General features: G+C 41.6%; 1 protein-coding gene across 1 annotated transcript in view; it reads right to left on the reverse strand.

Moving 5' to 3' along the window:
* Positions 1-11,759: 11,759 nt before the first annotated feature.
* ADAMTS6 (ADAM metallopeptidase with thrombospondin type 1 motif 6) overlaps positions 11,760-26,830 on the reverse strand; it is a 221,457-nt gene continuing 206,386 nt past the window's right edge. The window contains exon 25 of the mRNA XM_072859481.1: positions 11,760-11,856. Within this exon, the coding sequence (XP_072715582.1) occupies positions 11,831-11,856 (26 nt within the window). The 3' untranslated portion in view covers positions 11,760-11,830. The remainder of the gene's footprint in view (positions 11,857-26,830) is intronic.

Below are 26,830 nucleotides of genomic sequence, written 5' to 3' on the forward strand. Positions count from 1 at the left end.
AAAACTCACGTGATTTATAAAGCACAGGGTTAGCTTTGGAGTTTTCGAAGCCTTAAGCAATGGATGATTGCAGTGCACCAAATGGGATCAGAGATAGAATCATAGAATCATAGAATCATTTAGGTTGGAAAAGACCCTTAAGATCATTGAGTCCAACCGTAAACCTAACACTGCCAAGTCCACCACTAAACCATATCCCTAAGCACCACATCTACACGTCTTTTAAATACCTCCAGGGATGGTGACTCAACCACTTCCCTGGACAGCCTGTTCCAATGCTTGACAAGCCTTTCAGTGAAGAAATTTTTCCTAATATCCAATCTAAACCTCCCCTGGCACAACTTGAGGCCATTTCCTCTTGTCCTATCACTTGGTACTTGGGAAAAGAGACCAACACCCACCTCGCTACAACCTCCTTTCAGGTAGTTGTAGAGGGCGATAAGGTCTCCCCTCAGCCTCCTTTTCTCCAGACTAGACAACCCCAGTTCCCTCAGCCACTCCTCATAAGACTTGTGCTCTAGACCCTTCACCAGCTTTGTTGCCCTTCTCTGGACACGCTCCAGCACCTCAATGTCTCTCTTGTAGTGAGGGGCCCAAAATGGAACACAGTATTCGAGGTGCGGCCTCACCAGTGCTGAGAACAGGGGCATGATCACTTCCCTAGTCCTGCTGGCCACACTATTTCTGATACAAGCCAGGATGCCATTGGCTTTCTTGGCCACCTGGGCACACTGCTGGCTCATATTCAGCTGGCTGTCAACCAACACCCCAAGGTCCTTTTCTGCCTGGCAGCTTTCCAGCCACTCTTCCCCAAGCTTGTAGCATTGCATGGGGTTGTTATGACCCAAGTGCAGGACCTGGCACTTAGCCTTGTTGAATCTCATACAATTGGCCTCAGTCCATCAATCCAGCCTGTCCAGATCCCTCTGCAGAGCCTTCCTCCCCTCAAGCAGATCAACACTCCCGCACAACTTGGTGTCGTCTGCAAACTTACTGAGGGTGCACTCGATCCCTTCATCCAGATCATTGATAAAGCTATTAAACAGAACTGGCCCCAACACAGAGCCCTGGGGAACACCACTTGTGACCAGCCGCCAACTGGAGTAAACTCCATTCACCACTACTCTATGGTCCCGGCCATCCAGCCAGTTCTTTACCCAGTGAAGAGTACACCCGTCCAAGCCATGAGCAGCCAGTTTCTCCAGGAGAATGCTGTGGGAAACAGTGTCAAAGGCTTTACTAAAGTCCAGGTAGACAACATCCACAGCCTTTCCCTCATCCATTAGGTGTGTCACCTTGTCATAGAAGGCGATCAGGTTAGCCAAGCAGGACCTGCCCTTCATAAACCCATGCTGACTGGGCCTAATCACCTGGGTGTCCTGTACGTGCCGCATGATGGCACTCAAGATGATCTGCTCCATAACCTTCCCTGGCACTGAGGTCAGACTGACAGTCCCGTAGTTCCCTGGATCCTCCTTCTGTCCCTTCTTGTAGATGGGCATCACATTTGCTAATCTCCAGTCCACTGGGACTCCCCGGTTAGCCAGGACTGCTGATAAATGATTGAAAGTGGCTTGATGAGCACTTCCGCCATCTCCCTCAAGTACCCTTGGGTGGATAGCAGAGTTTGCACCTGCAGTTGCTTTTTCAACGTTTGTACTCTGTGCAATTGATTGCTCAGAGGCCCCTGAGGCTGTCCATGATATGGTCTGACCTGGTAAGATGAAAAGTCAAAATAACAGGTAAAAAACAAAAGAGCAAAGAAAAATTGTATGCATAGAGAAAGTGTGTCAGAAGTTGAATTAGCAGCTAACTATTCTGTGTTGAGTCAAAAAACATCACAGCTCTTATTTGGTTTTGATCTTATTGTATATAACTAGCAAGTGTGCTCCTGACTGTTGTTGTGTTGCACTTTTAATGCCAGCTCTGTTAATTTCTTTGTCCAATTGATGCTTTGAAAGGCAGTAAGAAATTGGTATGTATAAAGAGTGGAGAGCCAGTCCTTAGATTCTTAGCTTCTAGTAAGGTTAACTGTGTAGTTGTGAATACATGGATATTAAATGCCAGATGATGACTATCCAGAATGGAGCTACAAAGAGTTGCCCTTATAAAATATTGGAGACGCTAATATGACTATTTTTTTGTTTCTTTTCTCACAGTCTTTACATTTAAAAATTAGTTGTTTTGAACTTCTGGCATTCCTCTTACCCATGTGTCCCAACTTTCCTAATTTGGTGCATTTAATCCTTTTTCCAATGCTGATTTTGCTATCCTATACTTCAAGAATTCTTTTCTGTAAATGTAGTTCTGCTGATTTTTTGTGTTAATTCATGTGTGACCTTATTATGAAATCTCTTGCTGTCATCTCGGGTATGTGGATTTAGTACACAAATACTTTAGGCACTTTTTAGAAGACAAATAAAACATGATGTCTGACTCCAGTGTGGTACCAGGTTCTAATTCGTTGGTGCTTGTATGAGCATTTTGATCTGCATGGTAAAACTTTCTTCATTTTTGGATTTTCTTTTCCTCAGTGAATCCAGCCCTTTCTTGTCCCTATTTTTACTCTGGAGATGATGTATATGTGACAAGCTTATTTTAGTTTTCTGATGATCAGAAATGTTGGCCATAAGAAGAGGTAGACATGGTGATTAGAACAGCTAGAAGCACCACTTAATGAACTAAACATCTCACTGAAACTAAAAATAGTAGTATTTCTTTAAACCGTTTCACACTGATGAAGTGTGCCAGTCTTTTAACAGTGCTTCCCACAGAAACTCCTTCCCCCTTAGAAAAGATAAATTGTGTGACAAACTCTGGACAAGAGTGTGCACAGGCTTGCTGATAAGAAAGTTGAAGACCTTTGAAGATTGTTTATTTATTTAAATATAAAGGCTGTCTTGTGGCTCTGCCTCTTCCCATAACTGTGGTTATGCTTTTATAAGCTTCATTTTGTTGGAAATGTTAATACTTCTGGTCTTGAAAAATATCCTCAGTGTACTGATTGTATAGTACTTTGCTCAACTTGTAATGTGAAGTGGTATGTGAGAAGATCTTTAAAGGAGTTAGTGGGCTAATTGACTACCTGACTCTCAGCTCCATGTGCCAATTCAAATTATGGCAAGAAAAGTAGTGTTTGGAGTATTTTTAAATTCAGCAGCTCTAAGTTTGCACAAATAGAAAGGTGTAAGTAGGCATTTTTGACCTTCTGATCCTAGAGATTTTACTTTTTCTGAAGCTAGTAATGCTTTATAAACAGAAACTGCAAATTAGAAGTGCAAATTAATGCCCAGAGTAAATTAACAGCATAACTTAGAGGGATGAGTTTGGCAGAGTGTTTTGGGGGAGAAAGGGAAGGGAGTATTACAAGCATCCGCTTATTGCTTTTTGTGTTTTGACCTTAAATCAAATTAATCTCTTTAATGCTTTCCCTTTATATCTTGACTTGACCATGCAAATAAGTTCAAATTGTGGTGTCTGCACTTATAAAAGCGCTCACTTATTAAGGGCACTTCTGAAAGTGTCCTTTCAGTGTTGAGTTGTGACTCATATGTCTTTCAGTGGCATTCTGCTGCTGCTCTGTAGTCTCTGAAGGATTATTTATGTGTCTTCATGCCTCATGGCACTTTTGAAATGTCTCTTAAGTGGTCAGATGTGTCTGCCAGGTTATTCAATTAACTTCTGCTTCTGCGAGGTTGGAGCCCACCACTGGAATGAACACGTTTATGTCCACTGACTGATGCAGCTGCCTGTGCTGGATCCTTTGTCAGGAAGAACTGCTCTCTTCAACTAACAACCATGAATGCAGATCTGGGTGGACAGGCTCTGACTGCATATTACATTCTTGCCTCAAACCTAGATAAATGGCCATTACTACATATGCCCTTTCCTAGTGTTAGGTGATCAATACTGAAGGTGAACAGACATCCAAAGAAACCAAATGTGTGCTCCCTGTCCTCCCTTTCTCCTTATTATTTCCATATCTCATCTCAGTCTCACACACATTTTTTATTTTTCCTACTGAGTATTTCCTATATCTCTGCCTACAGCTGAACACGTTTGTTCCCTGGCTCCTTCTTTCCTCTGTTAAATATGGTAACTGCATCAATTCTTTCTCCAGCCATTTAGTAATACCTTGTTCTCAGTAAGCTGTCATAAATCTTTTCTATAAGGTTTCCAGTTTCCCTTTCTTCTGCTTTCATAATTTGGGGATTTAAGTCATCTGGGTCTAGTGCTTTGTTGGCTTTCAGTAGTTCTAATTGCTTTCTTATCTGTTTTATGATGAGGGTAAAGACTTTCAACAATTCACTCCCCCAAGCCTAGGAAAACATGCCTCAGTCCCTAGGATGTTATCTTCTTTCCTTTTGTGTGTACTGACATGAAAAAATAATTTAGACCTGCAGCATATTGACCATCTATCACTAGTTTTCTGCTTTGATCCTCCAGTATTCCTACTCTATCTTTTCTTTTTGTTTTGCTAGCATGCTGAGGTGGTATTTTTGTTTTGGTTTGGGGTTTTGTTTTGGGTTTTTTCCTATCCTTTCTCTGTTGTTTTTCCATTTAGGCACTGTATTTACATGTTACATTGTTTCAGTTCTGTCCCATATCTCTTTATTAATTTCCTTCTCTGGGAAATACAAATTTCTGACAACCTGCTCCCCTACTCCCTTGCTCATACTGCAAAGTTCTGCTTTTTTCCAGAATTTTATGTTTCACTGCTGCATGTTTGCAAAATGGCACACATAAGGGCAATTTTTCCTCATGTAACTAAATGGGGATCCATAAAATTTCTCCTGTAGCTATTTCAGTAATTCTAAATATGCATTTCCTTGACAAGTGTATACTGTTGCTATGTTTTAAAATCTCTCTTTACTAATTGCCTAGAACTGTAGGGCTTAGCAAAAAATCCTATTGTTCCTATCACTATCCAAACAAAAAGACAATCACATTGCTTGCAATTTTAAAAGCTCTCACTGCATGCTCTAAAGTTAGTTGATGTGTGGTGTGTTTTGTGTGGTTGGTTTTTTGGAGACTTTTTTTATTTTATTTTACAATGGCACTGGTGCTTTGTTTTTGTGTGTGGTAGTGCATTAAGCTTGGGAGGGGGAATGGAATGAAAATTGGCTGAGTGAAAATGAATCCCACAGGAGACTGGGAAATGCAAAATCAATATCTAATCTAAATGATCAGATAAGATTTAAGCATATGAAAATGAACTATAGGTAAAAGCATGTGAAAAAGCTGAATTGTAAAAGATTTAGTTATACTTGTCCTTTCCCTCTGAGATCTAACAAATGATTAATAGTAATCTGTCACTTACTTACAGATAAAACAAAACCTCAGTTCCTGGAAAAATTATGGAGAAGATTATACTGGGTGCTATTGAAAGGCATTTAAAGAACAATGCAATCATCAGGCACAGTCAACATGGGTTCACAAAGGGAAAGTCCTGTTTAACTAATTTGATATCCTTCTATGATAGGGTCACCCACCTAGTGGATGAAGGGAAGGCGGTGGATGTAGTTTTTCTGTATTTTAGTAAGGCTTTTGATACTGTCCCTCACAGCATCCTTCTGGACAAGCTGTCCAACTGTGGGATGAGCGGGTTCACGGTGCGCTGGGTGAAGAACTGGCTGAACAGCAGGGCTCAAAGGATTGCAGTGAATGGGACTACATCTGGCTGGCGACCGGTCACCAGCAGTGTTCCTCAGGGCTCAATTCTAGGGCCAGTTCTCTTCAATATATTTATCAACAATCTGGATGCAGGAGTTGAATGCACCATTAGCAAGTTTGCTGATGATACCAAACTAGGAGGTGCTGTTGACTCTCTTGAGGGACAAGAGGCCTTGCAGAGGGATCTAGGTAGATTGGAGCACTGGGCTATGATTAATGGGATGAAATTGAACAAGAACAAATGCCAGATTCTGCACCTGGGATGGAGTAATGCCAGGCACAAGTATAAATTGGGAGAGGAGTGGATGGAGAGCAGCCCTGCAGAAAGGGATCTGGGGGTGCTGGTTGACAGCAGGCTCAATACGAGTCAGCAGTGTGCCCTGGCAGCCAAGAGGGCAAACCACATCCCGGGGTGCATCAAGCACAGTATAACCAGCCAGTCAAGAGAGGTGATTATCCCCCTGTATTTGGAGTTGGTGCGGCCTCACCTTGAGTACTGTGTGCAGTTCTGGACCCCACAATTTAAGAAGGATTTTAAGGTACTCGAATGCATCCAGAGGAGGGCAACAAAGCTGGTGAAAAGGCTGGAAGGAATGTCCTATGAGGAGCACCTAAGGACTTTGGGCTCATCTAGTTTGGAGAAAAGGAGGCTGAGGGGCAACCTCATTGCTCTTTACAGCTTCCTGAGGAGGGGAAGTGGAGAGGGAGGTGCTGATCTCTTCTCCCCAGTATCCAGTGACAGGACACGTGGGAATGGTTCAAAGCTGTGCCAGGGGAGGTTTAGACTGGACACTAGGAAGCATTTCTTTACCGAGAGGGGGGTCAAACACTGGAACAGGCTTCCTAGAGAGGTGGTCGATGCCCCAAGCCTGTCAGTGTTTAGGAGGCATCTTGACAATGCCCTTAATAACATGCTTTAACTTGTGGTCAGCCCTGAACTGGTCAGGCAGTTGGACTAGATGATCATTGTAGGTCCCTTCCAACTGAAATAGTCTAGTCTAGTCTATTCTATTCTATTCTATGCTATGCTATTCTATTCTAAAATTATTTGATTTCCAGACACTTTCAGTAACATATCCCCTTTCATAAGGGCTTAGCATCTTCATATATTCTGCACCCTTTCAGAGTTTGCTTTTCCAGCCTCTATTGCAATTTTTTTGGTAATCGTACTCCTCTTTGGACTGACATCCTAAAATTCCTATATGCTTTCCCAAGAGAGACCTAAATTTGACCATGGGTGAGCTGTCCTGTGAGACCACTGACATGGCCTCCCAGAGGTTTAATCTTCCTGTCTATCTATCCTGTCCCAACCTTAGGACACTGTGAGAGCACCTGTATGCTTGGATGGAGCAAGGATGAAGCCTCGGCAACCAGGTTGTCCTTACTGAGTCTACCCGCATGCAGTTTGTGCAACCTTCATGGAGAGCTCCCCATATTTACCGATGTACAGCACGTCGTTGGTTGCACCAGCACACTCACATGCTGTGTTGCCAGCACTTCATAACAAGCGTCTTCAAAGTCAGTGGCACAGGTATAATGCAGAGGCCTCTTGTTGATTAATATGGTACTGAAGTGCCTATCCTGTTGTGTTAATGCACTTACTGCTTGGTGGCACAGCATGGCCCCATACAGAGCAAGTATACTTCAGGAAGGCCACATGATCACCGCCCAGAGGGCCCAGCTGGGATAGGAGACCACTTTATTGGAAAAAAAGTCTAAAATGAACTGCTGAAGAACAGTCTCTCCAAGGTAGAGAATAGTAACCTCTTATTGCCCTTCCTCTACACTTGAGATGGCATCAGGAGGGCTGGAGGAAGAAAGTCACTGCTCACCCTGTGACTCTGAAAAACACCATCCTTGTGGGGTGAGAAAAATCCCTTGTCACCCACTGGGGAGGGGAGGAAAAGCAGTTCAAAGTGAACATCCATGCCTCCATCCTCGTGCTGCCTCCAGAATGGATGATGGTGAGATGCGCTGCTACCTCTTAGCCAGGCTGGTGATCTGGTTGTGTGTTAAGATTACTCTGTGGTGATAGGATGGCCTCTCTTCCAATTAGGTCCATTTGGTATGGGTTACTGCAGGAACTCACAGGCTCCTCCTTTAAGGCAGATTTCTTTCATGTTTTCTTCAGAAAGTCATCTTGCAGACCACTCCAAGGAGCTTGCGTCAGCTGGGCTGTGGTTGATGATCTCTCTCTGAGGGAGAAAACCTGTGCTGAGCGTTATACCTAGGAACTCTGCTGCTTCTACAAAGATTGTGGGGAATGCAAGAACTATCCAGGATTGGGAACAGAGGGTCAAATGCAAGCATTCTTCTTTGGGAGAGCTGTCCCACCCTCCCATTTTTGGGTTCATGCTCCTGTGAACAGCCCAAAGGCTTAGTTGTCCTACCAGCTGTGGCACTTGGAAACCCAGTCAGGCTAACTGAGAAAGCAGCACCTACTGCATCCATTATGTTAGCACAGGAGAGACTGGGTGAAGTCACTGGACTGGTACCTACAGATGGTAGGAGTGAGTAGCTGCTTGTCATAGAAACCTGCAGAATCACTAAGGGACAGTAGGTTATGTCTCCTTTTATTGTTGCTTTCTATTGTTAAAAAAAAAATTGTCCCCTCCCTTCCTGAAAGGTGGAATGCCTTGTTTATATCACTCTGCAGACTGTGATAATGAACAGGTTTCATTGAGCTCCAGGGCAGACAGCCCATTATCTGGATTTGAGATTCCTAGTTAAAAAGCAAAAAGGGCTTTTGGCCCCTGACTGTTTTACTGTACTTCTGTAGTACATTTGGTGTTAAAGGGGCATCTTTTATTTCTCAGCTGTGTCTAATGGTCCTTGTTTATGTTCTGTGTCCTTTCTGAGTCATCTCCCCCTGGCCACAACCATTTAGGGGGCTGTAGAGGTCCTTTATTCTGGATGGATTCTGAAGGATCATAGATGGTCCCGTAAAAAGGGGCCTTTCTTTCAGTGTTTGTGACTGGACTGTACCTAACCTGAACTGGTCCTCATAAGCCAGGGTGGTCCACCTAGGAACGATGATTAGCTGTGAATTCTTCCCATTTTGAAATGGCTTAACCACAAGGAAATGCATTTTGGTGCTACTCTGACCAGTGTGAACTAGTCTCAATGAGAAGGTGGGGCTGTAAATAATACAAAATCTCCCAATTTGTTTGTTTTACAAACAAAATTTCTAGAATGATATTATATCTGCCTTAGCAGCTGCTGTGTGTGAAGCCTTTGCCATTAGCTTGCACTGAACAATTTGGAAAATGGTATATACTGAAGTGCAAATGTCTGTCCAATTTCTTGCCTTAATTCTCTTAAGGGAAAGCGGAATAAGCTTGTATCCTGACAGGTGTATCATCCAGCTAGTCTTGTTCCCCCATCGGCAGCAAGCCTGGAGCCTCCCATAGGAAAGGAGCCAGCTGAGGTTGCATGCCAAGGAGGCAGGGGAAGGGTAAATGTCCAGAGGTCTTGGCCTTTTCAGTAATATGTGGTGTATTGGCTGGCTTGTCCTTAAGAAACAGACCCTAGCCAGGAGCTACAGTGGCAATATAACTAGGGGAGAAGGTCTGACAGATGGTGAGGTAGGATATGAGAATGCAGTTATGATTACCAAAGGGTCTTTGCTTGCCCCAGCAGTGTCCTGGGATATATTGGGGGGGGGGTGGTGTTTGTTTTTTTAAGGTGAGGAAAAAAAAGAGGTTTTCTACCTTTGTAGTCAGCTGTAAAAGACTCCTAGCAAAGAGATAGAGGGGGAGGAGGTACAGAGGAGTCACAGAAGTCAGGCTGCTATATTTAATCGTGGCAAGAGAAGACAAGCATGTGGCTTTGCAAAGAGAAAGGATAGAAGAAACCTATTTGAAAATAAGGAAGACTGAAGGGGTTTTAAAGAAACTCTAGAAGAGTGGAAGGAGAGAGAGAGAAAATGAGGGAGAAACTGAGCTGTGTCACCTATTTGGTTTTTTCCTCATATTGGTTCTTTTTCTTGCTTCAGAGTGCTACATATAACTCTAAATAGACCTTTTATACTATAAAGAAATCTAGTAATGACTTCAGAATTGAGAGTATGCTGAAGATTATTTTGAAAGAATGACTAAGACTTATTTCATATGATAATTTTTTTATTTCATGCAATAATTATGTTTAAAAGCTAGGAATTAAGTTTTTGCCTCAGTGACTCCTTGGAGGGGAGCTGACTTTCCATTCAACAGTTTCTAATAAGTTGGAGATTGAGAGAGAACGTCTCTTTTCTACAGAAGTAATATCTTTAGCACAAATATAGCTGGAAGGTTGATTTACACAAGGACACCACATGAGCCCTTAGTAAGATTTTTCTGTATTATTAGCTTTTTAAATATGCTTTTATTTTATAAACATGCTTTTATTTCACCTCAGAGATAAAACATTCATATGCCATACAGTTCAAAATTAATTTTTGTGCAATACCGAGTACTAACTGTGATCTTGCCGTAATATACTGATTGTGGAGAGGAGAAAAAGCTTTCTGTAATCTGCCCAGAGACTGTTTCTTCAGCAGTCTCCAAGCTTGCTGTTTGATGATACCTTTTCAGATACTTTGTGAATGAAGCAAATCCATCTTAATCTATTTTAATGGTATTTGCATTTGATCCATTTTATGTGTCTAACATTTGCTCCATAAAAATCTTCCCAGAATCTGTTGAACAGGAATTCAGAAAACAACCTCTAAACACCATGATAATGCATGATTATAATTTTTCTCAAGGTTAAAAACTGTAGTTTAATGTTTACAGTTTTCAAGACTTTGTCAGTTTTGAAACTCCAAAGTACTTCAGAATGGCTTTTATCTGAATGTTAAGGTCTAACTAGTCTAAAACTAAAGTCCTGAGCTTGAGAGCTGGTCTCCTGGAAATACTGGGTCAGTACTCAATACCTGAGACTTCCACATCTGCCTGGATGTAAAAAAACAACCAGGGTCCAAGTACTGAGCAGGGATATGTTCTCTTTGAATTCCAGGGGAATTAAGTGCTGTCTTCAAGCACTTCATTTAATTTTTGATTGTGAGCAATGGGCCAATGTAGCAAGAGACTACAGCTGCATTACTTTAGAAGTGAGTTGAACTGCTTTCAAATAGCATTGTCCCTGTCTGTCTTCTGACTCCCTACAGTAAGTTCGGCATGGGTGCTATGGAAAAAACACTTGTAAAGAGAAAAAAAAAAAGTCACATTTGTGAAATCCATGCAGTAAGATGGAAGGTTTAAAATATGCTTTTCTGTTTGGTCTTCCTCCAAGACAGTTTTTGACCAAAACCCACCCCAAACAAACCATATTTCCACTTAGCTACTTGGTAACAATAACTTCTAAAATCAAGTAAGTAAAAATAATATCATATTAGGTAAAAAGAGAAGCAACTGTTTTGGTGCAACCAGTGTATGAAGTAGTGCTTTTTATTTTTGACACCTAGTGCTTTGCTCTAACAAGAACACAATTTTTTAATTTTTTTTTTTTAATGCACAGCATCAATGCAGAAATGAGGTGCAAGCAGACAGAGGAGATAAGTTAGCACTGTGTTGAAAACACTAGCATGCTGTTTCAATCTACGATAGGCTGAGATTCTGTAGTGTGCTTCTCAGTATTTCACACTTAGCATCTCCCTTATCTTCCTTCTCTGTAGCATGTGGGCTTCCTCTCAGTGGCAGTACACTTGATTAAAGTGTAAAGAACCATGTGGAAATCAGTCTAAAAAAAAAAAAAACAATCACTGGAGGCATTTCACTTCCTTTGTGCAGACATGGCACATCAGTTACCAAATGACAGATGAGAACAGTTGTTCTGACACTTTAATTCCTTGCCTTTTCACATTATTCCTTCATAAGAGGAATTATAACCATTCATATGAGGATATTTAGAAAATGAAATTGTTTTCATTAGTGTGTCTAGACGACACAATTTGACACATCAACACAAGGAAGAAGCCTCTACAGATTCCCTTTTTTAAGAAGGAGCTCTGTACCCTTGCTGACATGAAAAGATTGAGAAAGCTTAGTAGCGCTTACCTCCATCATACCATCTGTTCAGACCCAGAGCTGGCTTTTGATTCAGTTTCACACATTCATCCAGCCAGTTTAAAGGACTTGAGGCTTAGGGTATGCATATTCTTGCAATTTGCAGCCAGAGGTTATATTGCTACTGCTCGTGACACACCTGGGGAAAAGAAATGCTTGTGACTGAATGGCTAATAAGGCTTTAAGCCTCAGCTGTGTGTTAACTTGGTTCATGCTGCTGAATTTAGTGAACTATGAAAAGCATTCTTTATCTTACACAGACTATATCATATTAAGGATAAATTGCATTTCAGCAAATATTTTCCTTCCAAGGGGTAGATTTTTTTCACTTCATATTGTTCTTCATAACATAATGAAATTGCACTTAGCTCTGATAGCATTAATTTACTTTGATTACCTGATTTCCTTCTAGTGTATGGTAACAGGGTTTGCAGATAGCAGAGAAGTAATGTAAGTTTAATCATTTGATAGTTTGACTTGTCTCATATGGCATTCTGATAAGCAATCTAGGAAGTATGGCCTAGGTGAAACTATAGCTAGAAGACCCTGCAAACATGCTGGAGAATAAGACTAGAATTCATAACAATTGCAACTAATTGAAGAAACATCCTGAAAAAATAGGATGCAGTTCAATACAGATTAATATAAAATACCACTCTTGGGATTAATCAACTGCTAAAATAAATACAGAATGGGAAATAACTGCTAACCAGTAGGTTACTAGCAAAGGATTTGAGAATTATAATGGTTCACAAGTTGAACATCAGTCAAAAAATTATGTCAGTGGGGAAGGGGGAAGCAAAGCCCATGCTTGGATGAATAGACAGGGGTGCTGTAAGTTAAGATTCATTCCTCTCTTTTTAGCACTAGTAAGGCTTTAGGCTAGACCACTGTGTCCAGCCTTCTTTAGGTACCACAGGTAAAGAAGAATGCAGGCCAGCTGGGAGAAAAGCCAGAGAAGATCAGTAGGGATGATTTAGAGATATACAAAACATGACTGGTAAGGAAAGAACTAAAAATTTGGGATTGTTTATTCTAGAGAAGAAAAAGTTGAGAGGAGACATGATAAATCTTCCAATACATAAAATGTTGCTGCAGAGAGGAAAAGGTTATTCATTCAGAATAGTACAAGAAGTTATAGGTGTAACTACAGCAAGGGAGATTTAGGTTAGATTTTAGGAAAATATTTCTAAAGACAAGAATGGTCATGTATTGGAAAAGACCATGTTGGGGAAGTGTGGAGCATTCAGGGAGAGAGGTTAGACAAACCTCTCTTAAATTATGTAGGTATATTTGATTATGTCCTGTCTGTTCCGACCTGAAATCATGCTTAGTGGCTATGTAATTGTTATTTGGAAAGCTCAGTAAAAAGAGGGTGCTCTGTGTAAGCACAGAGCCAAGAAAGTATGAAAAGAGAAACTTCAGGAATATTTGTGTCATACAAAGCCCCACTCACTGTCAGTGTAGTTCTGGTACTAAAGGTTCTTGATTAATTCACCACTGTTAAATGAGTCTAGACTTAACTTTTGTTCAATCAGGTTTGATCTTTGCACAATATAATCCTTTTTTCCATGGTTAAAGTTGTTGCCTGTATTCTCCCTTCCTAATCTTGCCTATGTTTCTGAGGGGTATAGTGCATATTTATTCACTAGTCTGTGAATAAATACCACCTCAGCCTCCAAGCTCTCTTTTTAGATGCATTCATACCAGCCAGAAAATGTTTACTTTAGGTATTCAAGGTAGAAATCTATAGATAATTTGAGGCATTGAGTCTTTGTGCGAGATGATGTCTTTGGACTTGCTCTTCAAGCCAAGTAATTTAACACATTTTTCTTTTAAAACTGCATTCCACACAGGGTGACCAGGAGCCACACGCTCTCTGTCCATAGCTGCGTGATATTATACTGGATTGATCAAATCTATCTGAAAGCTTGTGGTTTTTGGTGATCACAGGAGGCCACTACTCCAAAAGCCACATGGTATTATTGTGGAAACAGCAAACGGCTCGTCACTACTGAAGCTCTTTCCTTGCCTTCTCCCCCTCCTGTTTGGAACCTGAACTAAACCTGTGATCTGAAAACTGAAAGGCCAACTGATATTTGTGAAATATAGATCAGACCTAAGCCTAGAATGGCCGGATGTGGGAGAGCAACACTTCACTGTCTGCTGCCGGTCTCGGTAGTGTAGCTGCTTTGACTAACAGTTCACAAAAAACATTCTCAAAACTAAAAAAATGGTTGCTTACCCTTCTATAGTTTTTCTCATGTGGTAAAAAGCCCCAAATTTCTGCATGTTTTGGTGCTGTCAAAAAGCATGGACTTAAATGGCAAAGTAACAGAGGAAGAATGGCAGCTATTCCACAGTTCCATAGGGTAAATAAACATTAATTTTCTATATTGAACGCAGTACTATCATAGAATATCATGTAGTGGCTATATTATGTATTGTGAAGCATTATGTATTATGGCATGCACTTTTACACAAAATGCCTGTCTGGGTTTTCCCATGCCTATGAACCCCAGTTGCCCGCCTAAGATACACATACAGTTGCACTATTTTTCCAGCTCCTTCCTCAGCCTGTGGGGTCTCTTCTTGTGCTTCTGTTCCTCCAAATCTTACTTACACTATTCTAATGAGTCTGATGCACTGGGATTGTTTGGATGCCAGTTGATTTTCAAGTGCTGTAATATTCTGGTGCATATGGCAGTGCTTGTCTGGTGTGGATTTTGTAATTTCAGTCACTCAGCATGAGAATCAGGATCCTTCTTGGCTCACTGAAGAGATTCTGATAGCGGGCAAGAGGCTTTCTTTAAGGAATAATGCTAGTGTCCTTGTTAAGAACTATAGAGTTGCAGGAACAAACACCTTTTCCAGTTTTTAAGTGTTGAACTTTATGAATAGATAAGTATTCAATGAGAACTCCTGTTATTGCAATAAAACACCATACCTCCTGAATAAATTAGCCTTTTAAACAGCACAGGTTACAAGAATCAGTACTGATATCTAAATAGATTTCACACCATAAAAATATATTGCATTCTCACCATAATTTTAGTCAGTAATAATGATGAATTTGCAGTGTAGGTTTCAGCCTCTGAAGAAGTGTAGTTTACCAGAAAAACTGTTACAAATTGACTAGAAATAAAGTCCATGGACCAAGCTTGTCTTCTAAGAACAGAGCTTGAGAAGAAAGAAATGTGCTTGTTTACCTTCTAATCGCGTTATGAAACACTTGTTCTGGTACTAATTACTTTGGCTATGAAGAGTGTATTGTCTTCACCTCAGTATTTCTAAGAAGCTTTTTATTGGAGGTCCTTCCATTCCTTCCCCATCAGTTGCCTGCTCTAAGACCGTAGATGAGAATATGCTGTCCTGTTTGCTTGTAAAGTCATATGCCTGTGTTACAAATTCTCTTTTGAAAAATATCTTTTGCATTTTGAATATCCAGGTAGCTACTGAATTCAGATGTATTTCTCATTTGTGCATTCATATTTCTGGTTAAGTTCAGGAATTCAAAAAATAATATCAGGGAGGAAAACTCAAAAACTCATAGCTTTTGTGGCTTTTTTCACTGAGGCTAGTTTTAGGCTGTATTGCCAATGATCAGTCTGTGCTCTTTAGCTCTATACTATATACATACGCTGTGTGTGCTACAAATGATGTTTTCTTAGCCTCTCCATATAGCCTATTAAACAGTAGTTGGAATACTTCCATCCCCAAAGTGAAACCTTTGGCATAAACAATATTGTCATTTGGATAGGCTAGACATACTTTTGCAAAGTGACCTTGTAAAAATATTGTCTGAGGTATGACTGAGCCTAAATTATATGACAGTAAGGTAGTATATTCTGGTCCCTCTGGTATATGAGGTCTCATCTTGTAGCCAGTGAAACCACCTGAAATTAAACAAAAACCAATAGTGTGCATCAGATGTAGAGGTTGAAGTAAGCTTTTTTTTTTTTTTTAGTTGCAAACGTTTATGTAAATTCTTTGTTTGGCAAAGGCAAACATTGCTTACCGTGGTTTTTCTGTCTGATGATTTTTGTCTTCATAAAATAAAATGATATGAAACATCGGAAGGAGACACTTCTGCCTGCATTATAAATGTAAGTAAATCTGGAATAGTTGGGTCAGAATTATTTTTTTTCCCCCCTCTCTCTTTTACAGTGCTCTCAAATGTTTTTCTGTGTCATTCAGGGAGAACTTGATTGTTTGGGTGCTCTATATGACAACAGCTTGCTCTCTATTAAAACATGCATATTTCTGCTTGACTCAGAAGTTACTTCTTGTGCTGGTTTTGGCTGGGGTAGAATTAATTTTCTTCATAGTAGCTTGTATGGAGCTATGTTTTGGATTTGTGCTGGAAACAGTGTTGATAATACAGGGATGTTTTCATTATTGCTGAGCAGTGCTTACATAGAGTCAAGGTCTTTTCTGCTTCTCACACCGTCCCGCCAGCAAGTAGGCTGGGGGTGCACAAGAAGTTGGGAGGGGACACACCTGGGACAGCTGACCCCAACTGACCAAAGGGCTATTCCATACCATATGACATTATGCTCAGCATATAAAGCTGGGGGAAGAAGGAAGGAGGGACGTTCGGAGTGATGGCGTGTCTTCCCAAGTAACTGTTATGCGTGATGGAGCCCTGCTTTCCTGGAGATGGCTGAACACCTGCCTGCCCATGGGAAGGAGTGAATGAATTCCTTGCTTTGCTTTGCTGGCGTGTGTGGCTTTTGCTTTCCCTATTAAACTGTCTTTATCTCAACCCATGAGTTTTCTCACTTTTACCCTTCTGATTCTCTCCCCCATCCCATTGTGGGGGGGAGTGAGCAAGTGGCTGTATAGTGCTTAGTTGCCAGCTGGGGTTAAACCATGACACTTCTGAAGAAGAGCATACACTATTTTGGAGCCAAGTTTTCAATAGCCACTGTAAAAAAGTGGTCTTCCAGACTGTGTTCAATATAAAGAGCTTCAGCTTTTAATGCTTTATTGCTGCCAAAATTAAGCTGCCAAACTAAAGGCTATCCTAGGGCTATTCTGTAACTGTGCCCTTTTACTATTACAAACAAATCATAAAGGGGAGCAAGTGTCCAACTTAAATAACCTTATGAATATTGGACTGGACTTTCAAGTTCATGACTCCCATTGACTGGGGAATATGACTGTCATATCTTGCTATGTTCCGTAGCCAATGCATTTCATAAATTAAAAATAGGGACTGTAGTAGAAGCTCTGTATATCAGAAGTTGTTTTCTCTTCCATGTGATCTTCTAAGTCAAGAACAGTAGATTTTCCCTCTACCTTCCCCATACTGCAAAATTCCTTCATTTATATTTGGAGAATTTATTCATAAAAATGTAACTTTTTTCCTGATGCATTGAGGTTTAAGAACAGATTTTTTTTTTTTTTGAGAAGGTGCTGTCTTGTTTGTAGTCTCCTTCCATGTCTGTAAATTTGGAGTTATTCAGGTAGGGTCCTTGTGCTTTTTTTTAACGGTGCTTTAGGAGCAGAAGATTACTATCAACCAATTTTTATTTAAAAAAATGGAAAAGGATAGGATTGAATTTTTTTTCCAAAAATTAGCTTTCAGACTTTTGTACTGCTTTGAAGGAGTACCAGATACCAATTGTAGGTTACAATCAGAAGATCCTCATGCTGTGGTCAGATTTTCTGAGTAGCAGACACTTCATACTAAGTCAAGTAATGTCAGTTTAGTGTAACAGTTTGACATCATATTAGGTATTTCTAGCAGCTTCCAGCTTTCATCCTTTATGTATGACTTAAAGGATATGATCAAGAGTGAACAGAGAAAGCACTTCAGGTACAGTGCTATTTCACTATATATTTCAGGGATAAAAAAAGTGTTTTAAATATAATAAAGTCAAAATTTCAGTTATAAGACTACTCACTGAAGCTTTGACTTCAGGTTTTTTTGCATTTGTAGTATGTACAGAAAATACACATGCACATAATAAAATAAAAAGTAGCTTCAGCTTAAGTGTGGTATTTGTAAGGGTGTACAGATTCTCCAGCTCTGCATTGGGAAACCAAGCACACAGAGACATAAAGATAATTTGAGAGTACACTGGGACAGAGCCTAGGTATAAATGTAATAGCTATCCATTTTGAAAGGGGGAGGAGGAGAGTATGACTCATTCCTCTGGCCCTTCAGTAACAGTGGCTGACAGGGAAGGAATAATGATGAGAGAATATGTTGGTGAAGTCGGCAGTGAAATCTTCACTCTCATCTGTGTGAGATGCATAAGACAGACCTGCACCAGTGTGCTAGCTTTGCAGTAGCTTTTTAAAAATACCCTTCCAATCTGTGTCTTATAAATGAAGCTTGTGCCACATAAGAGGGTTCTAAAAAAAAATGTGTAAAAATCAAATGGAAAACAACATCTGTGATGGATACTGAAGTGGAAGTGTCCTGGTTTTGTCTATATAAAGTTAATTTTCTTCCTAGTAGCTGGTATAGTGCTGTGTTTTGGATTTAGTATGAGAATAATGTTGATAACACGCTGATGTTTTAGTTGTTGCTAAGTGATGTTTGCACTAGTCAAGGACTTTTCAGCTTCCCATGCTCTGCCAGGTGCACAAGAAATGGGAGGGGGCACAGCCGAGATGGTTGATCCAAACTGGCCAAAGGGCTGTGTTTTTTGCTGTACATGTTAAAGATCGGTGTTGGTTTTTGCAGTTTGCTGTGCTCTGCTTTAATTGGTGATGTTTTGCCTGTGAGATTTGTTATTAAAACAGTGGCCTTGGGTTTATTTTGGTATCTAAGTGCTGTACTGAAACCGTTATTGTATGTCAGGTATTACCTTATGGAGACAATTAGCAATTATACTTCTTCCTCTGAGAGGTTTTTTATGGAGGAAATGCAGAATGGCACCTTCGCTACCTTCTTCTACAATGTTTCCTCCTTCGTTACAATAACTTTTCAGTATCTTGAACATCCTTGGGTAGTTAAGATACATCTATTGGTATTGCTTGGGAATACTGTTTCGATCTTGTCCAAGATCAGTAAGCAATTCAAGAATATCATCCAGAGATCTGCCCCAAGGCCAGATAGTTATGAGTGGCAGGGTGTGTGAGATAGCATGGGCAAATGCCTAGGACGGTGGGCACCTCCAGTGTTTTGGAACTTCACCCCTGAACAAGTGCAGAATCCTGAAAAACTAGTAAAGGATTTGGAAAAAGTATGTCGTCACCCTGCCAATTCTAGGGAGACACAAATCATTGCAATGTGCTGGGGCCTGGCCCATGCCTACCGAGCCCTGTTCAACACTATTCAGTACCCTCAAGGATCTGGTGACAAAACGACAGACACTGCAACTACTCCGACCCCTCCTGCGACAGGCACTGCGGCTGCTCCGATTCCCCCTGCGACAGGCACTGCGGCTGCTCTGGACAACTCTGTTACAAGCACTGCGGTCACACCAGCCCCCGCTGTGACAGATGATGCGGTTCAACCAGTGAACCAACCCGTGTCAATATCAGTCGCCCCTATACAGAAGAAGAAATCCTGGAAGGGAAAGTCAGCTTGCTTAGAAAGGGAAGATGAAAGAGCAGGACCATCACAGGGAGAGGGAGAGGAAGAGGAAGAGGAAGAACTCGTAAACGAGATGATTGAAACCACCCAATCCCTATCCCTGAGTGAGCTGCTAGATATGCAAAAAGATTTCAGCCATCGTCCAGGCGAGCACATTGTCACCTGGCTGCTCCAATGCTGGGATAGTGGGGCCAGTAGCCTGGAATCAGAGGGTAAGGAAGCCAAACAGCTGGGACCCCTTTCTAGGGAAGGGGGCACTGACAAAGCGACTGGAAAAGGGGCACCAGCCCTCAGCCTCTGGAGGTGATTCCTGTCAGCTATGAAGGAAAGATAGCCCTTCAAGGAAGATGTTGTATATCACCCCGGGAAATGGACCAACATGGAGAAAGATATCCAGTACCTGAGGGAATTAGCCGTGCTGGAAGTGATTTATGGTGACCTGGACGATGTGTGGTCACCCAAAGATCCAGATGAGGTCCAGTGCACACGACCCATGTGGCAGAAGTTGGTACGGAACGCACCATCGTCGTGTGCCAACTCATTAGCAATACTGACCTGGAAAGACGGAGACGGTCCAACAGTGAATGAAGCTGCTAGTAACCTCCAGGAATACGAAGAAAGTATCTCTTCCTCCCTTGTCTCAGCTGTGGAGAAACTGTCCCGGGAATTCCAGCGGTTCAAAGAAGATATGTCCTACTGCCCACCTGTATGGACCAGTGTCTCAGCTATTAGGAGTCAGCGTTGTTCTGCTCAAGAGAGAGGATATAGAGGGTACACACCACGGGGCACCCTATGGTTTTACCTGCGTGACCACGGAGAGGACATGAGGAAGTGGGATGGAAAAACCCTTCTGTTGTGGGGTTGCTGAGGGTTGAAGAACAACAGGTGATGAGGGTTGAAGAACAACAGTTGCGGATTGCTACCACAATGGTGCACCGGAGGCAATATCGTACCAACCAAGACTCCCTGATTCCCATCCATAAGCTGATTCGTTGACTGGAGAGCCAAGGACTGATCAGTAAGACTCGGTCACCCTTTAACAGTCCCATATGGCCAGTGCAAAAGTCTAATGCATAGTAGAAACTGACAATAGTCAAAAGCAGCCAAATGGTATGCTACAATTGATATCGCTAATGCATTCTTCTCAATCCCTTTGACAGCAGAGTGCAGGCCACAGTTTGCTTTCACTTGGAGGGGCGTTCAGTACACTTGGAATCTACTGCCCCAGGGATGGAAACACAGCCCTACCATTTGCCATGGACTGATCCAGACTGCACTGGAACAGGGTGAAGCTCCAGAAAATCTGCAATACATTGATGACATCATTGTGTGGGGCAATACAGCAGAGGAAGTTTTTGAGAAAGGGAAGAAAATAGTCCAGATCCTCCTGAAAGCTGGTTTTGCCATAAACCAAAGGAAGGTCAAGGGACCTGCACAGGAGATCCAGTTTTTAGGAATAAAATGGCAAGATGGACGTCGTCAGATCCCAATGGATGTGATTAACAAAATAACAGCCATGTCTCCACCAACTAGCAAAAAGGAAACACAAGCTTTCTTAGGCACTGTGGGGTTTTGGAGAATGCATATTCCAAATTACAGTCTGATCGTAAGCCCTCTCTACCAAGTGACCCGGAGGAAGAATGATTTCAAATGGGGCCCTGAGCAATGACAAGCCTTTGAACAAATTAAATGGGAGATAGTTCATGCAGTAGCCCTTGGGCCAGTCCGGGCAGGGCAAGATGTAAACCATGTGCTCTACACTGCAGCCGGGGAGAATGGCCCTACCTGGAGCCTCTGGCAGAAAGCACCAGGCGAGACTTGAGGTCGACCCCTAGGGTTTTGGAGTCGGGGATACAGAGGATCCGAGGCCCGCTATACTCCAACTGAAAAGGAGATATTGGCAGCATATGAAGGGGTTCGAGCTGCTTCGGAAGTGGTTGGTACTGAAGCACAGCTCCTCCTGGCACCCCGACTGCCGGTGCTGGGCTGGATGTTCAAAGGGAGGGTCCCCTCTACACATCATGCAACTGATGCTACGTGGAGTAAGTCCTGTCGTATTGTAGGAAAACATCGGAGATGGAAAGCTGCTGTATGGAGTCCTATATGACAAGTTGTAGAAACTGCTGAAGGAGATGGTGAATCGAGCCAATTTGCAGAAGTAAAAGCCATTCAGATGGCTTTAGACATTGCTGAACGAGAAAAGTGGCCAGTGCTCTATCTCTATACTGACTCATGGATGGTGGCAAATGCCCTGTGGGGGTGGTTGCAGCAATGGAAGCAGAACAATTGGCAGCGCAGAGGCAAACCCATGTGGGCTGCAGCATTGTGGCAAAACATTGCTGCCCAGGTAGAGAACCTGGTTGTAAAAGTATGTCACATAGATGCTCATGTACCCAAGAGTTGGGCCACCTGAAGAACATCAAAACATAACAACCAGCAGGTGGGTCAGGCTGCTAAGATTGAAGTGGCTCAGGTGGATCTGGACTGGCAACAGAAGGGTGAATTATTTATGGCTTAGTGGGCCCATGACCCCTCAGGCCATCAAGGAAGAGATGCAACATATAGATGGGCTTGAGATCGAGGGGTGGACTTGACCATGGACACTATTGCACAGGTTATCCATGAATGTGAAACATGCGCTGCAATTAAACAAGCCAAGCGGTTTAAGCCTCTGTGGTATGGAGGGTGATGGCTGAAATATAAATATGGGGAGGCCTGGCAGATTGATTATATCACACTCCCACAAACCTGCCAAGGCAAGCGCCATGTGCTTGCAATGGTGGAAGCAACCACCGGAGGGCTGGAAACATATCCCGTGCCCCATGCCACTGCCCAGAACACTATCCCGGGCCTTAAAAAGCAAGTCTTATGGCGACATGGAACCCCAGAAGGAATTGAGTCAGACAACGGGACTCATTTCCAAACCAACCTCATAGACACCTGGGCCAAAGAGCACGGCATTGAGTGGGTGTATCACATCCCCTGTCATGCACCATTCTCCAGGAATATCGAGCAATACAATGGACTGTGAAAGACTACACTGAGAGCAATGGGTGCCGGGACATTCAAACATTGGGATACACATTAGCAAAGGCCACCTGGTTAGTCAACACTAGGGGATCTGCCAATTGAGCTGGCCCTGCCCACTCAAAACTTTTACGCACTGTCGAAGGAGATGAAGTCCCTGTAGTGCACATAAAAAACATGCTTTGGAAGACACTCTGGGTTACTCCTGCCTCGGGCAAAGGTCAGCCCATCCATGGGATTGCTTTTGCTCAAGGACCTGGGTGCACTTGGTGGGTAATGCAAAAGGGTGGGGAATTCCGCTGTGTACCTCAAGGGGATTTGATTTTGGGTGAGAATAGCCAATGAACTGAATGGTATGATGTCAATTGCTATATAATACTGTATGTCATCACTTTTATGGTTACTGTACACCAAATCAACGGTATTTCAGTAAGAATCACCCAGATTAATGAAGAATGAACTTGGATGAAACCAAGCAAAGTGCAGCAGTGATGGAACCAGAACTGGCTTCAGCATGCAACAATCCAACCCCACACACCATCTCTCCTGCCCTGAAGGACTGTTATGACAGATGGAGCCCAAAGTCATGGACTAAATGAACTCAACGGACATTTTAGAAGGATGGCCCATAGACTAAGGGAATGATAGCTGTGTGTATATATCAAAAGATAGGGAAAGTGGTGGTGATTAGTTGGAATGTATTGGAAAGGGTAGACACCTGGGCATGACGTAGATGGTATAGAATAAAGGGCGGATACTGTCCTGGTTTTGGCTGGGATGGAGTTAATTTTCTTCCTAGTAGCTGGTATAGTGCTGTGTTTTGGATTCTAGTATGAGAATAATATTGATAACATGCTGATATTTTAGTTGTTGCTAAGTGGTGTTTACACTAGTCAAGGACTTTTCAGCTTCCCATGCTGTGCCAGGTGCACAAGAAACTGGAAGGGGCACAGACAGGATAGTTGATCCAAACTGACCAAAGGGCTATTCATCATGCTCGTATGATGTCATGCTCAGTATATAAACTGGGGGGAGTTGGCCGGGGGGTAGCAATCGCTGCTTGGGGACTCGGGGACTGGCTGGGTATGGGTCGGCGGGTGGTGAGTGGTTGTAGCACCGTTTTTTTTTTTCCCTTGGGTTTTGTTTCTCTGTTGCTCTCTTGTTGTTTTCCTTCTCATTACAATTTATTATTTTTAATTTTTGTTGTTGTCGTTCCGATTATTAAACTGTTCTTATCTCAACCCACGAGTTTTCTTACTTTTGCCCTTCTGATTCTCTCCCCCATCCCACCGTGGGGGGAGGGTGAGCGAGTGGCTGTGTGGTACTTAATTGCCGACTGGGGCTAAACCACAACAAACAACAGTTAAACTGTATGATGCTGTTGTCTGGCCAGGGTTAAAATCAGCCCTCTCCAGCAATAAGTCCATGCTAAGATAGGCGGTTCTGATTTGCAACACTATCTTAATAAAAGAGGTTAAGCAAATAATTTTGTGGTTACTTCTCCTAAAAAAAGTCAACCATTTGCACACCTAGATACTTTAAACGCAGAATCATCAGTTTTGGCAAGCTATTTTATTAAAATTAGTTTTGAGAAAAAAAACTAAGCTGTAAAACTTTAAATTTTTTTTTTAGTTTTGCATAGGAGAACTGACACCTTTCATCCTTTAAATTTTGAAGAAAAAATGTGTTTTAAAGTTGTGTGTCTTACTAGTTTAAAATGAAGACCAGAGATGAAGAGATGAAGTTAGAGCTTTCAGCACAGTGACTGCAGAAGCACGACTGGGCAGCCAGCTCCCCGCTGAACCTGTGAGCATGCAGAAGGGAAGAGAGCTGTAAACCAAACAAGGAAAAGTCTCAGACAACCTGTATTTGTGGAATTGTAGCCCTAACTCAACACTCGTAAAATTATGCAAGTGCAAGCTTTTGTTGGAGAAGCTTGAGTAGGATTACTGTAAATTCAAATAATTCATATAGAAATAATTAATTATTAAATACTTCCCATGTTCCTTAAAAAAGAAAACAATTTGGGTTTTTTTTGAAAATAGTATTAAGTATGATTTACCATTTACATTAATGCAAAACAGGTATACCTGTGAAGATGTGTGACTTGCAAAAATAAGCTTAAGTTCACATCAGGAAAATATTTTCTAAATCTTCACCACAGTCTGTGTTTATTTTGCTTTACCTATGAGATGCTGCATCTGAAATTGATTCTGGGAATATCAAAAAGTTTCTTAATATTGGCTTATTTTTAATCACAGCTGAGAACACCTCAGTGGAAAGTTATGAGTACGAGTCAGAGACTATGACTTCTTTCAGCTCTTGGAGAGGAGTAAACATTGCTTAGTCTGTATCTACTGCATCTGATTTCCGAACTACCTGGCATGCAGTATGGTCTGACCCAAGAATTAGAGATGTATTTATTTTTTAATTCCTATTAGTTCTATCCTGCAAGTGTGCTCTGGCATTCTTTGAAAACCTGAGTTGATGAAATGGCTAAGTGTGACTACACTTCTACATACACTCATATAATGTGCTCTAAAACCACTCACCAAGGGATGACTCCATCTCTTTGGGCCTATATTTTAATTCAGACTAGGATAGTGTGATTTGGTACGTGCTCTTAAAAAATATTCTAATGCTCATCTTTAATAAGTTGAGAAGAATGACAAATGCGGACAGCATGTTAACTAAAATAAATTACTTCAGTCCTTCCACTGTGAGACAACATTTTAATAATTAAACTACAGATACGCAATCATGAGTCACTCAGATGGTACATTGTGTTATTCTGAATTGTAGATATGACTAAAAAAATGTTTTGGTGTTACTAGTGTGTACAGGGTTATAAACTACTGAAGTTTTATACACTGGAAACAACTCTTAGGAAGTATTTCCATAGGACAGGGTAATATGCAGGCATGCTGTCAGTGCTGTACAGTAAGAGATTTATGAAACCTACATGTCAAGAATCAATTGTGCTGAAAAGTCTCAATTATTGGTTTTAAATTTTTTTTTTGAAAACAGTCAAACAGATCCCGTATAATCTATAGCTTTGAATTTTGTCCGATTTCTTTAGTAGGACTATATTGTAATCTACAGTAACTGAGCTGGTTCTCCTCTCTCCCTTTCTTTATGTATGGAGATTTGCACTAGAGCTCTTTGAAAAACCTGTTTAATTCAGGACCTCTTACATGTTGTGAGAGACTGATAAAGCAATATTTCATCGGCAACAAAACTTTCATTCTGATACTGATCTGGTTTTCTTGCATTTTCTATTTCACAAAGACTGTAGACAAAGACATCTAATGCTATAAAGATTGATATGCTTAGATTCAGTTCAGTATAGTTCTTATTATTTTAAGTTGTCCCATCAAAGTCAAAGACATTTTTGCAATTGATTAATACAAAATCCAAACATAAGTGAGCTTTTTGGCTAGGCCAAATACAAACAATCTACTCTGCTCTGGTGAGACCTCACCTGGAGTACTGCGTCCAGCTCTGGAGCCCTCAGCACAAGAAGGACATGGAGCTGTTGGAGCGGGTCCAGAGGAGGGCCACAAAAATGATCCGAGGGCTGGAGCACCTCTCCTACAAGGACAGGCTGAGAGAGTTGGGGTTGTTCAGCCTGGAGAAGAGAAGGCTGCGGGGAGACCTTATAGCAGCCTTCCAGTACTTAAAGGGGGCCTATAGGAAAGATGGGGACAGACTTTTTAGCAAGGCCTGTTGTGACAGGAGAAGGAGCAATGGTTTTAAACTAAGGGAGGGCAGATTTAGACTGGATTTAAGAAAGAAATTTTTTACAGTGAGGGTGGTGAGGTACTGGAACAGGTTGCCCAGAGAGGTAGTGGAGGCCCCATCCCTGGAAACATTCAAGGTCAGGAAACATTCAAGGTCAGGGACATCATTAAAGATGTCCCTGCTCTTGCAGGGGGGGTTGGACTAGATGACCTGTAAAGGTCCCTTCCAATCCAAAGCATTCTATGATTCTATGATCTTTAATTCTGTTTTTGGGGGGTTTTTTTAATTGAACATATGAATTTTATACTTGTTCTCCTGGTTCATAAGTAGCAGCTTTACTACAACTGTCTATTCAAAAGTCTTGTTAAATAATTGAGTGGGTTTTTCATTTAAACTATTACAGCTGTGGTGAAAAGTGTTAATGCTATAGCCAGGTTTTGATACTTAAAATAAAACCACATCCAGAAAAGTAGCTAACTTGTCAGTAAAGATCAATAGGTTTACAGTCGATCAACTTGCAAGCATCTGTGGTTTGGTTTTCTTCTCTTTTCCTCTCACCTCTCTTTTTCTTTAAGTAGAGCAAATAATTTATCTTTTTGTTTAAGATTTTGTTTGTCAAAGCTAAAACTTGTCATTTTCTCACAGCTTCCATATTAATTCCCACCTCAGTGACACCTGCTAATAAGGCCATAGTTGGTCAGCTCCAGGCTTTCCTGCCACTGACTACAGCTAACAAGCAACTTTTGACTCCAGGTTATGGTGATGTTTTCAGACTACTGGGAATTTGCTGAAA

The sequence above is a fragment of the Ciconia boyciana genome, chromosome 4 (genome assembly GCF_034638445.1).
Source record: "Ciconia boyciana chromosome 4, ASM3463844v1, whole genome shotgun sequence".
Lineage (NCBI taxonomy): Eukaryota > Metazoa > Chordata > Aves > Ciconiiformes > Ciconiidae > Ciconia > Ciconia boyciana.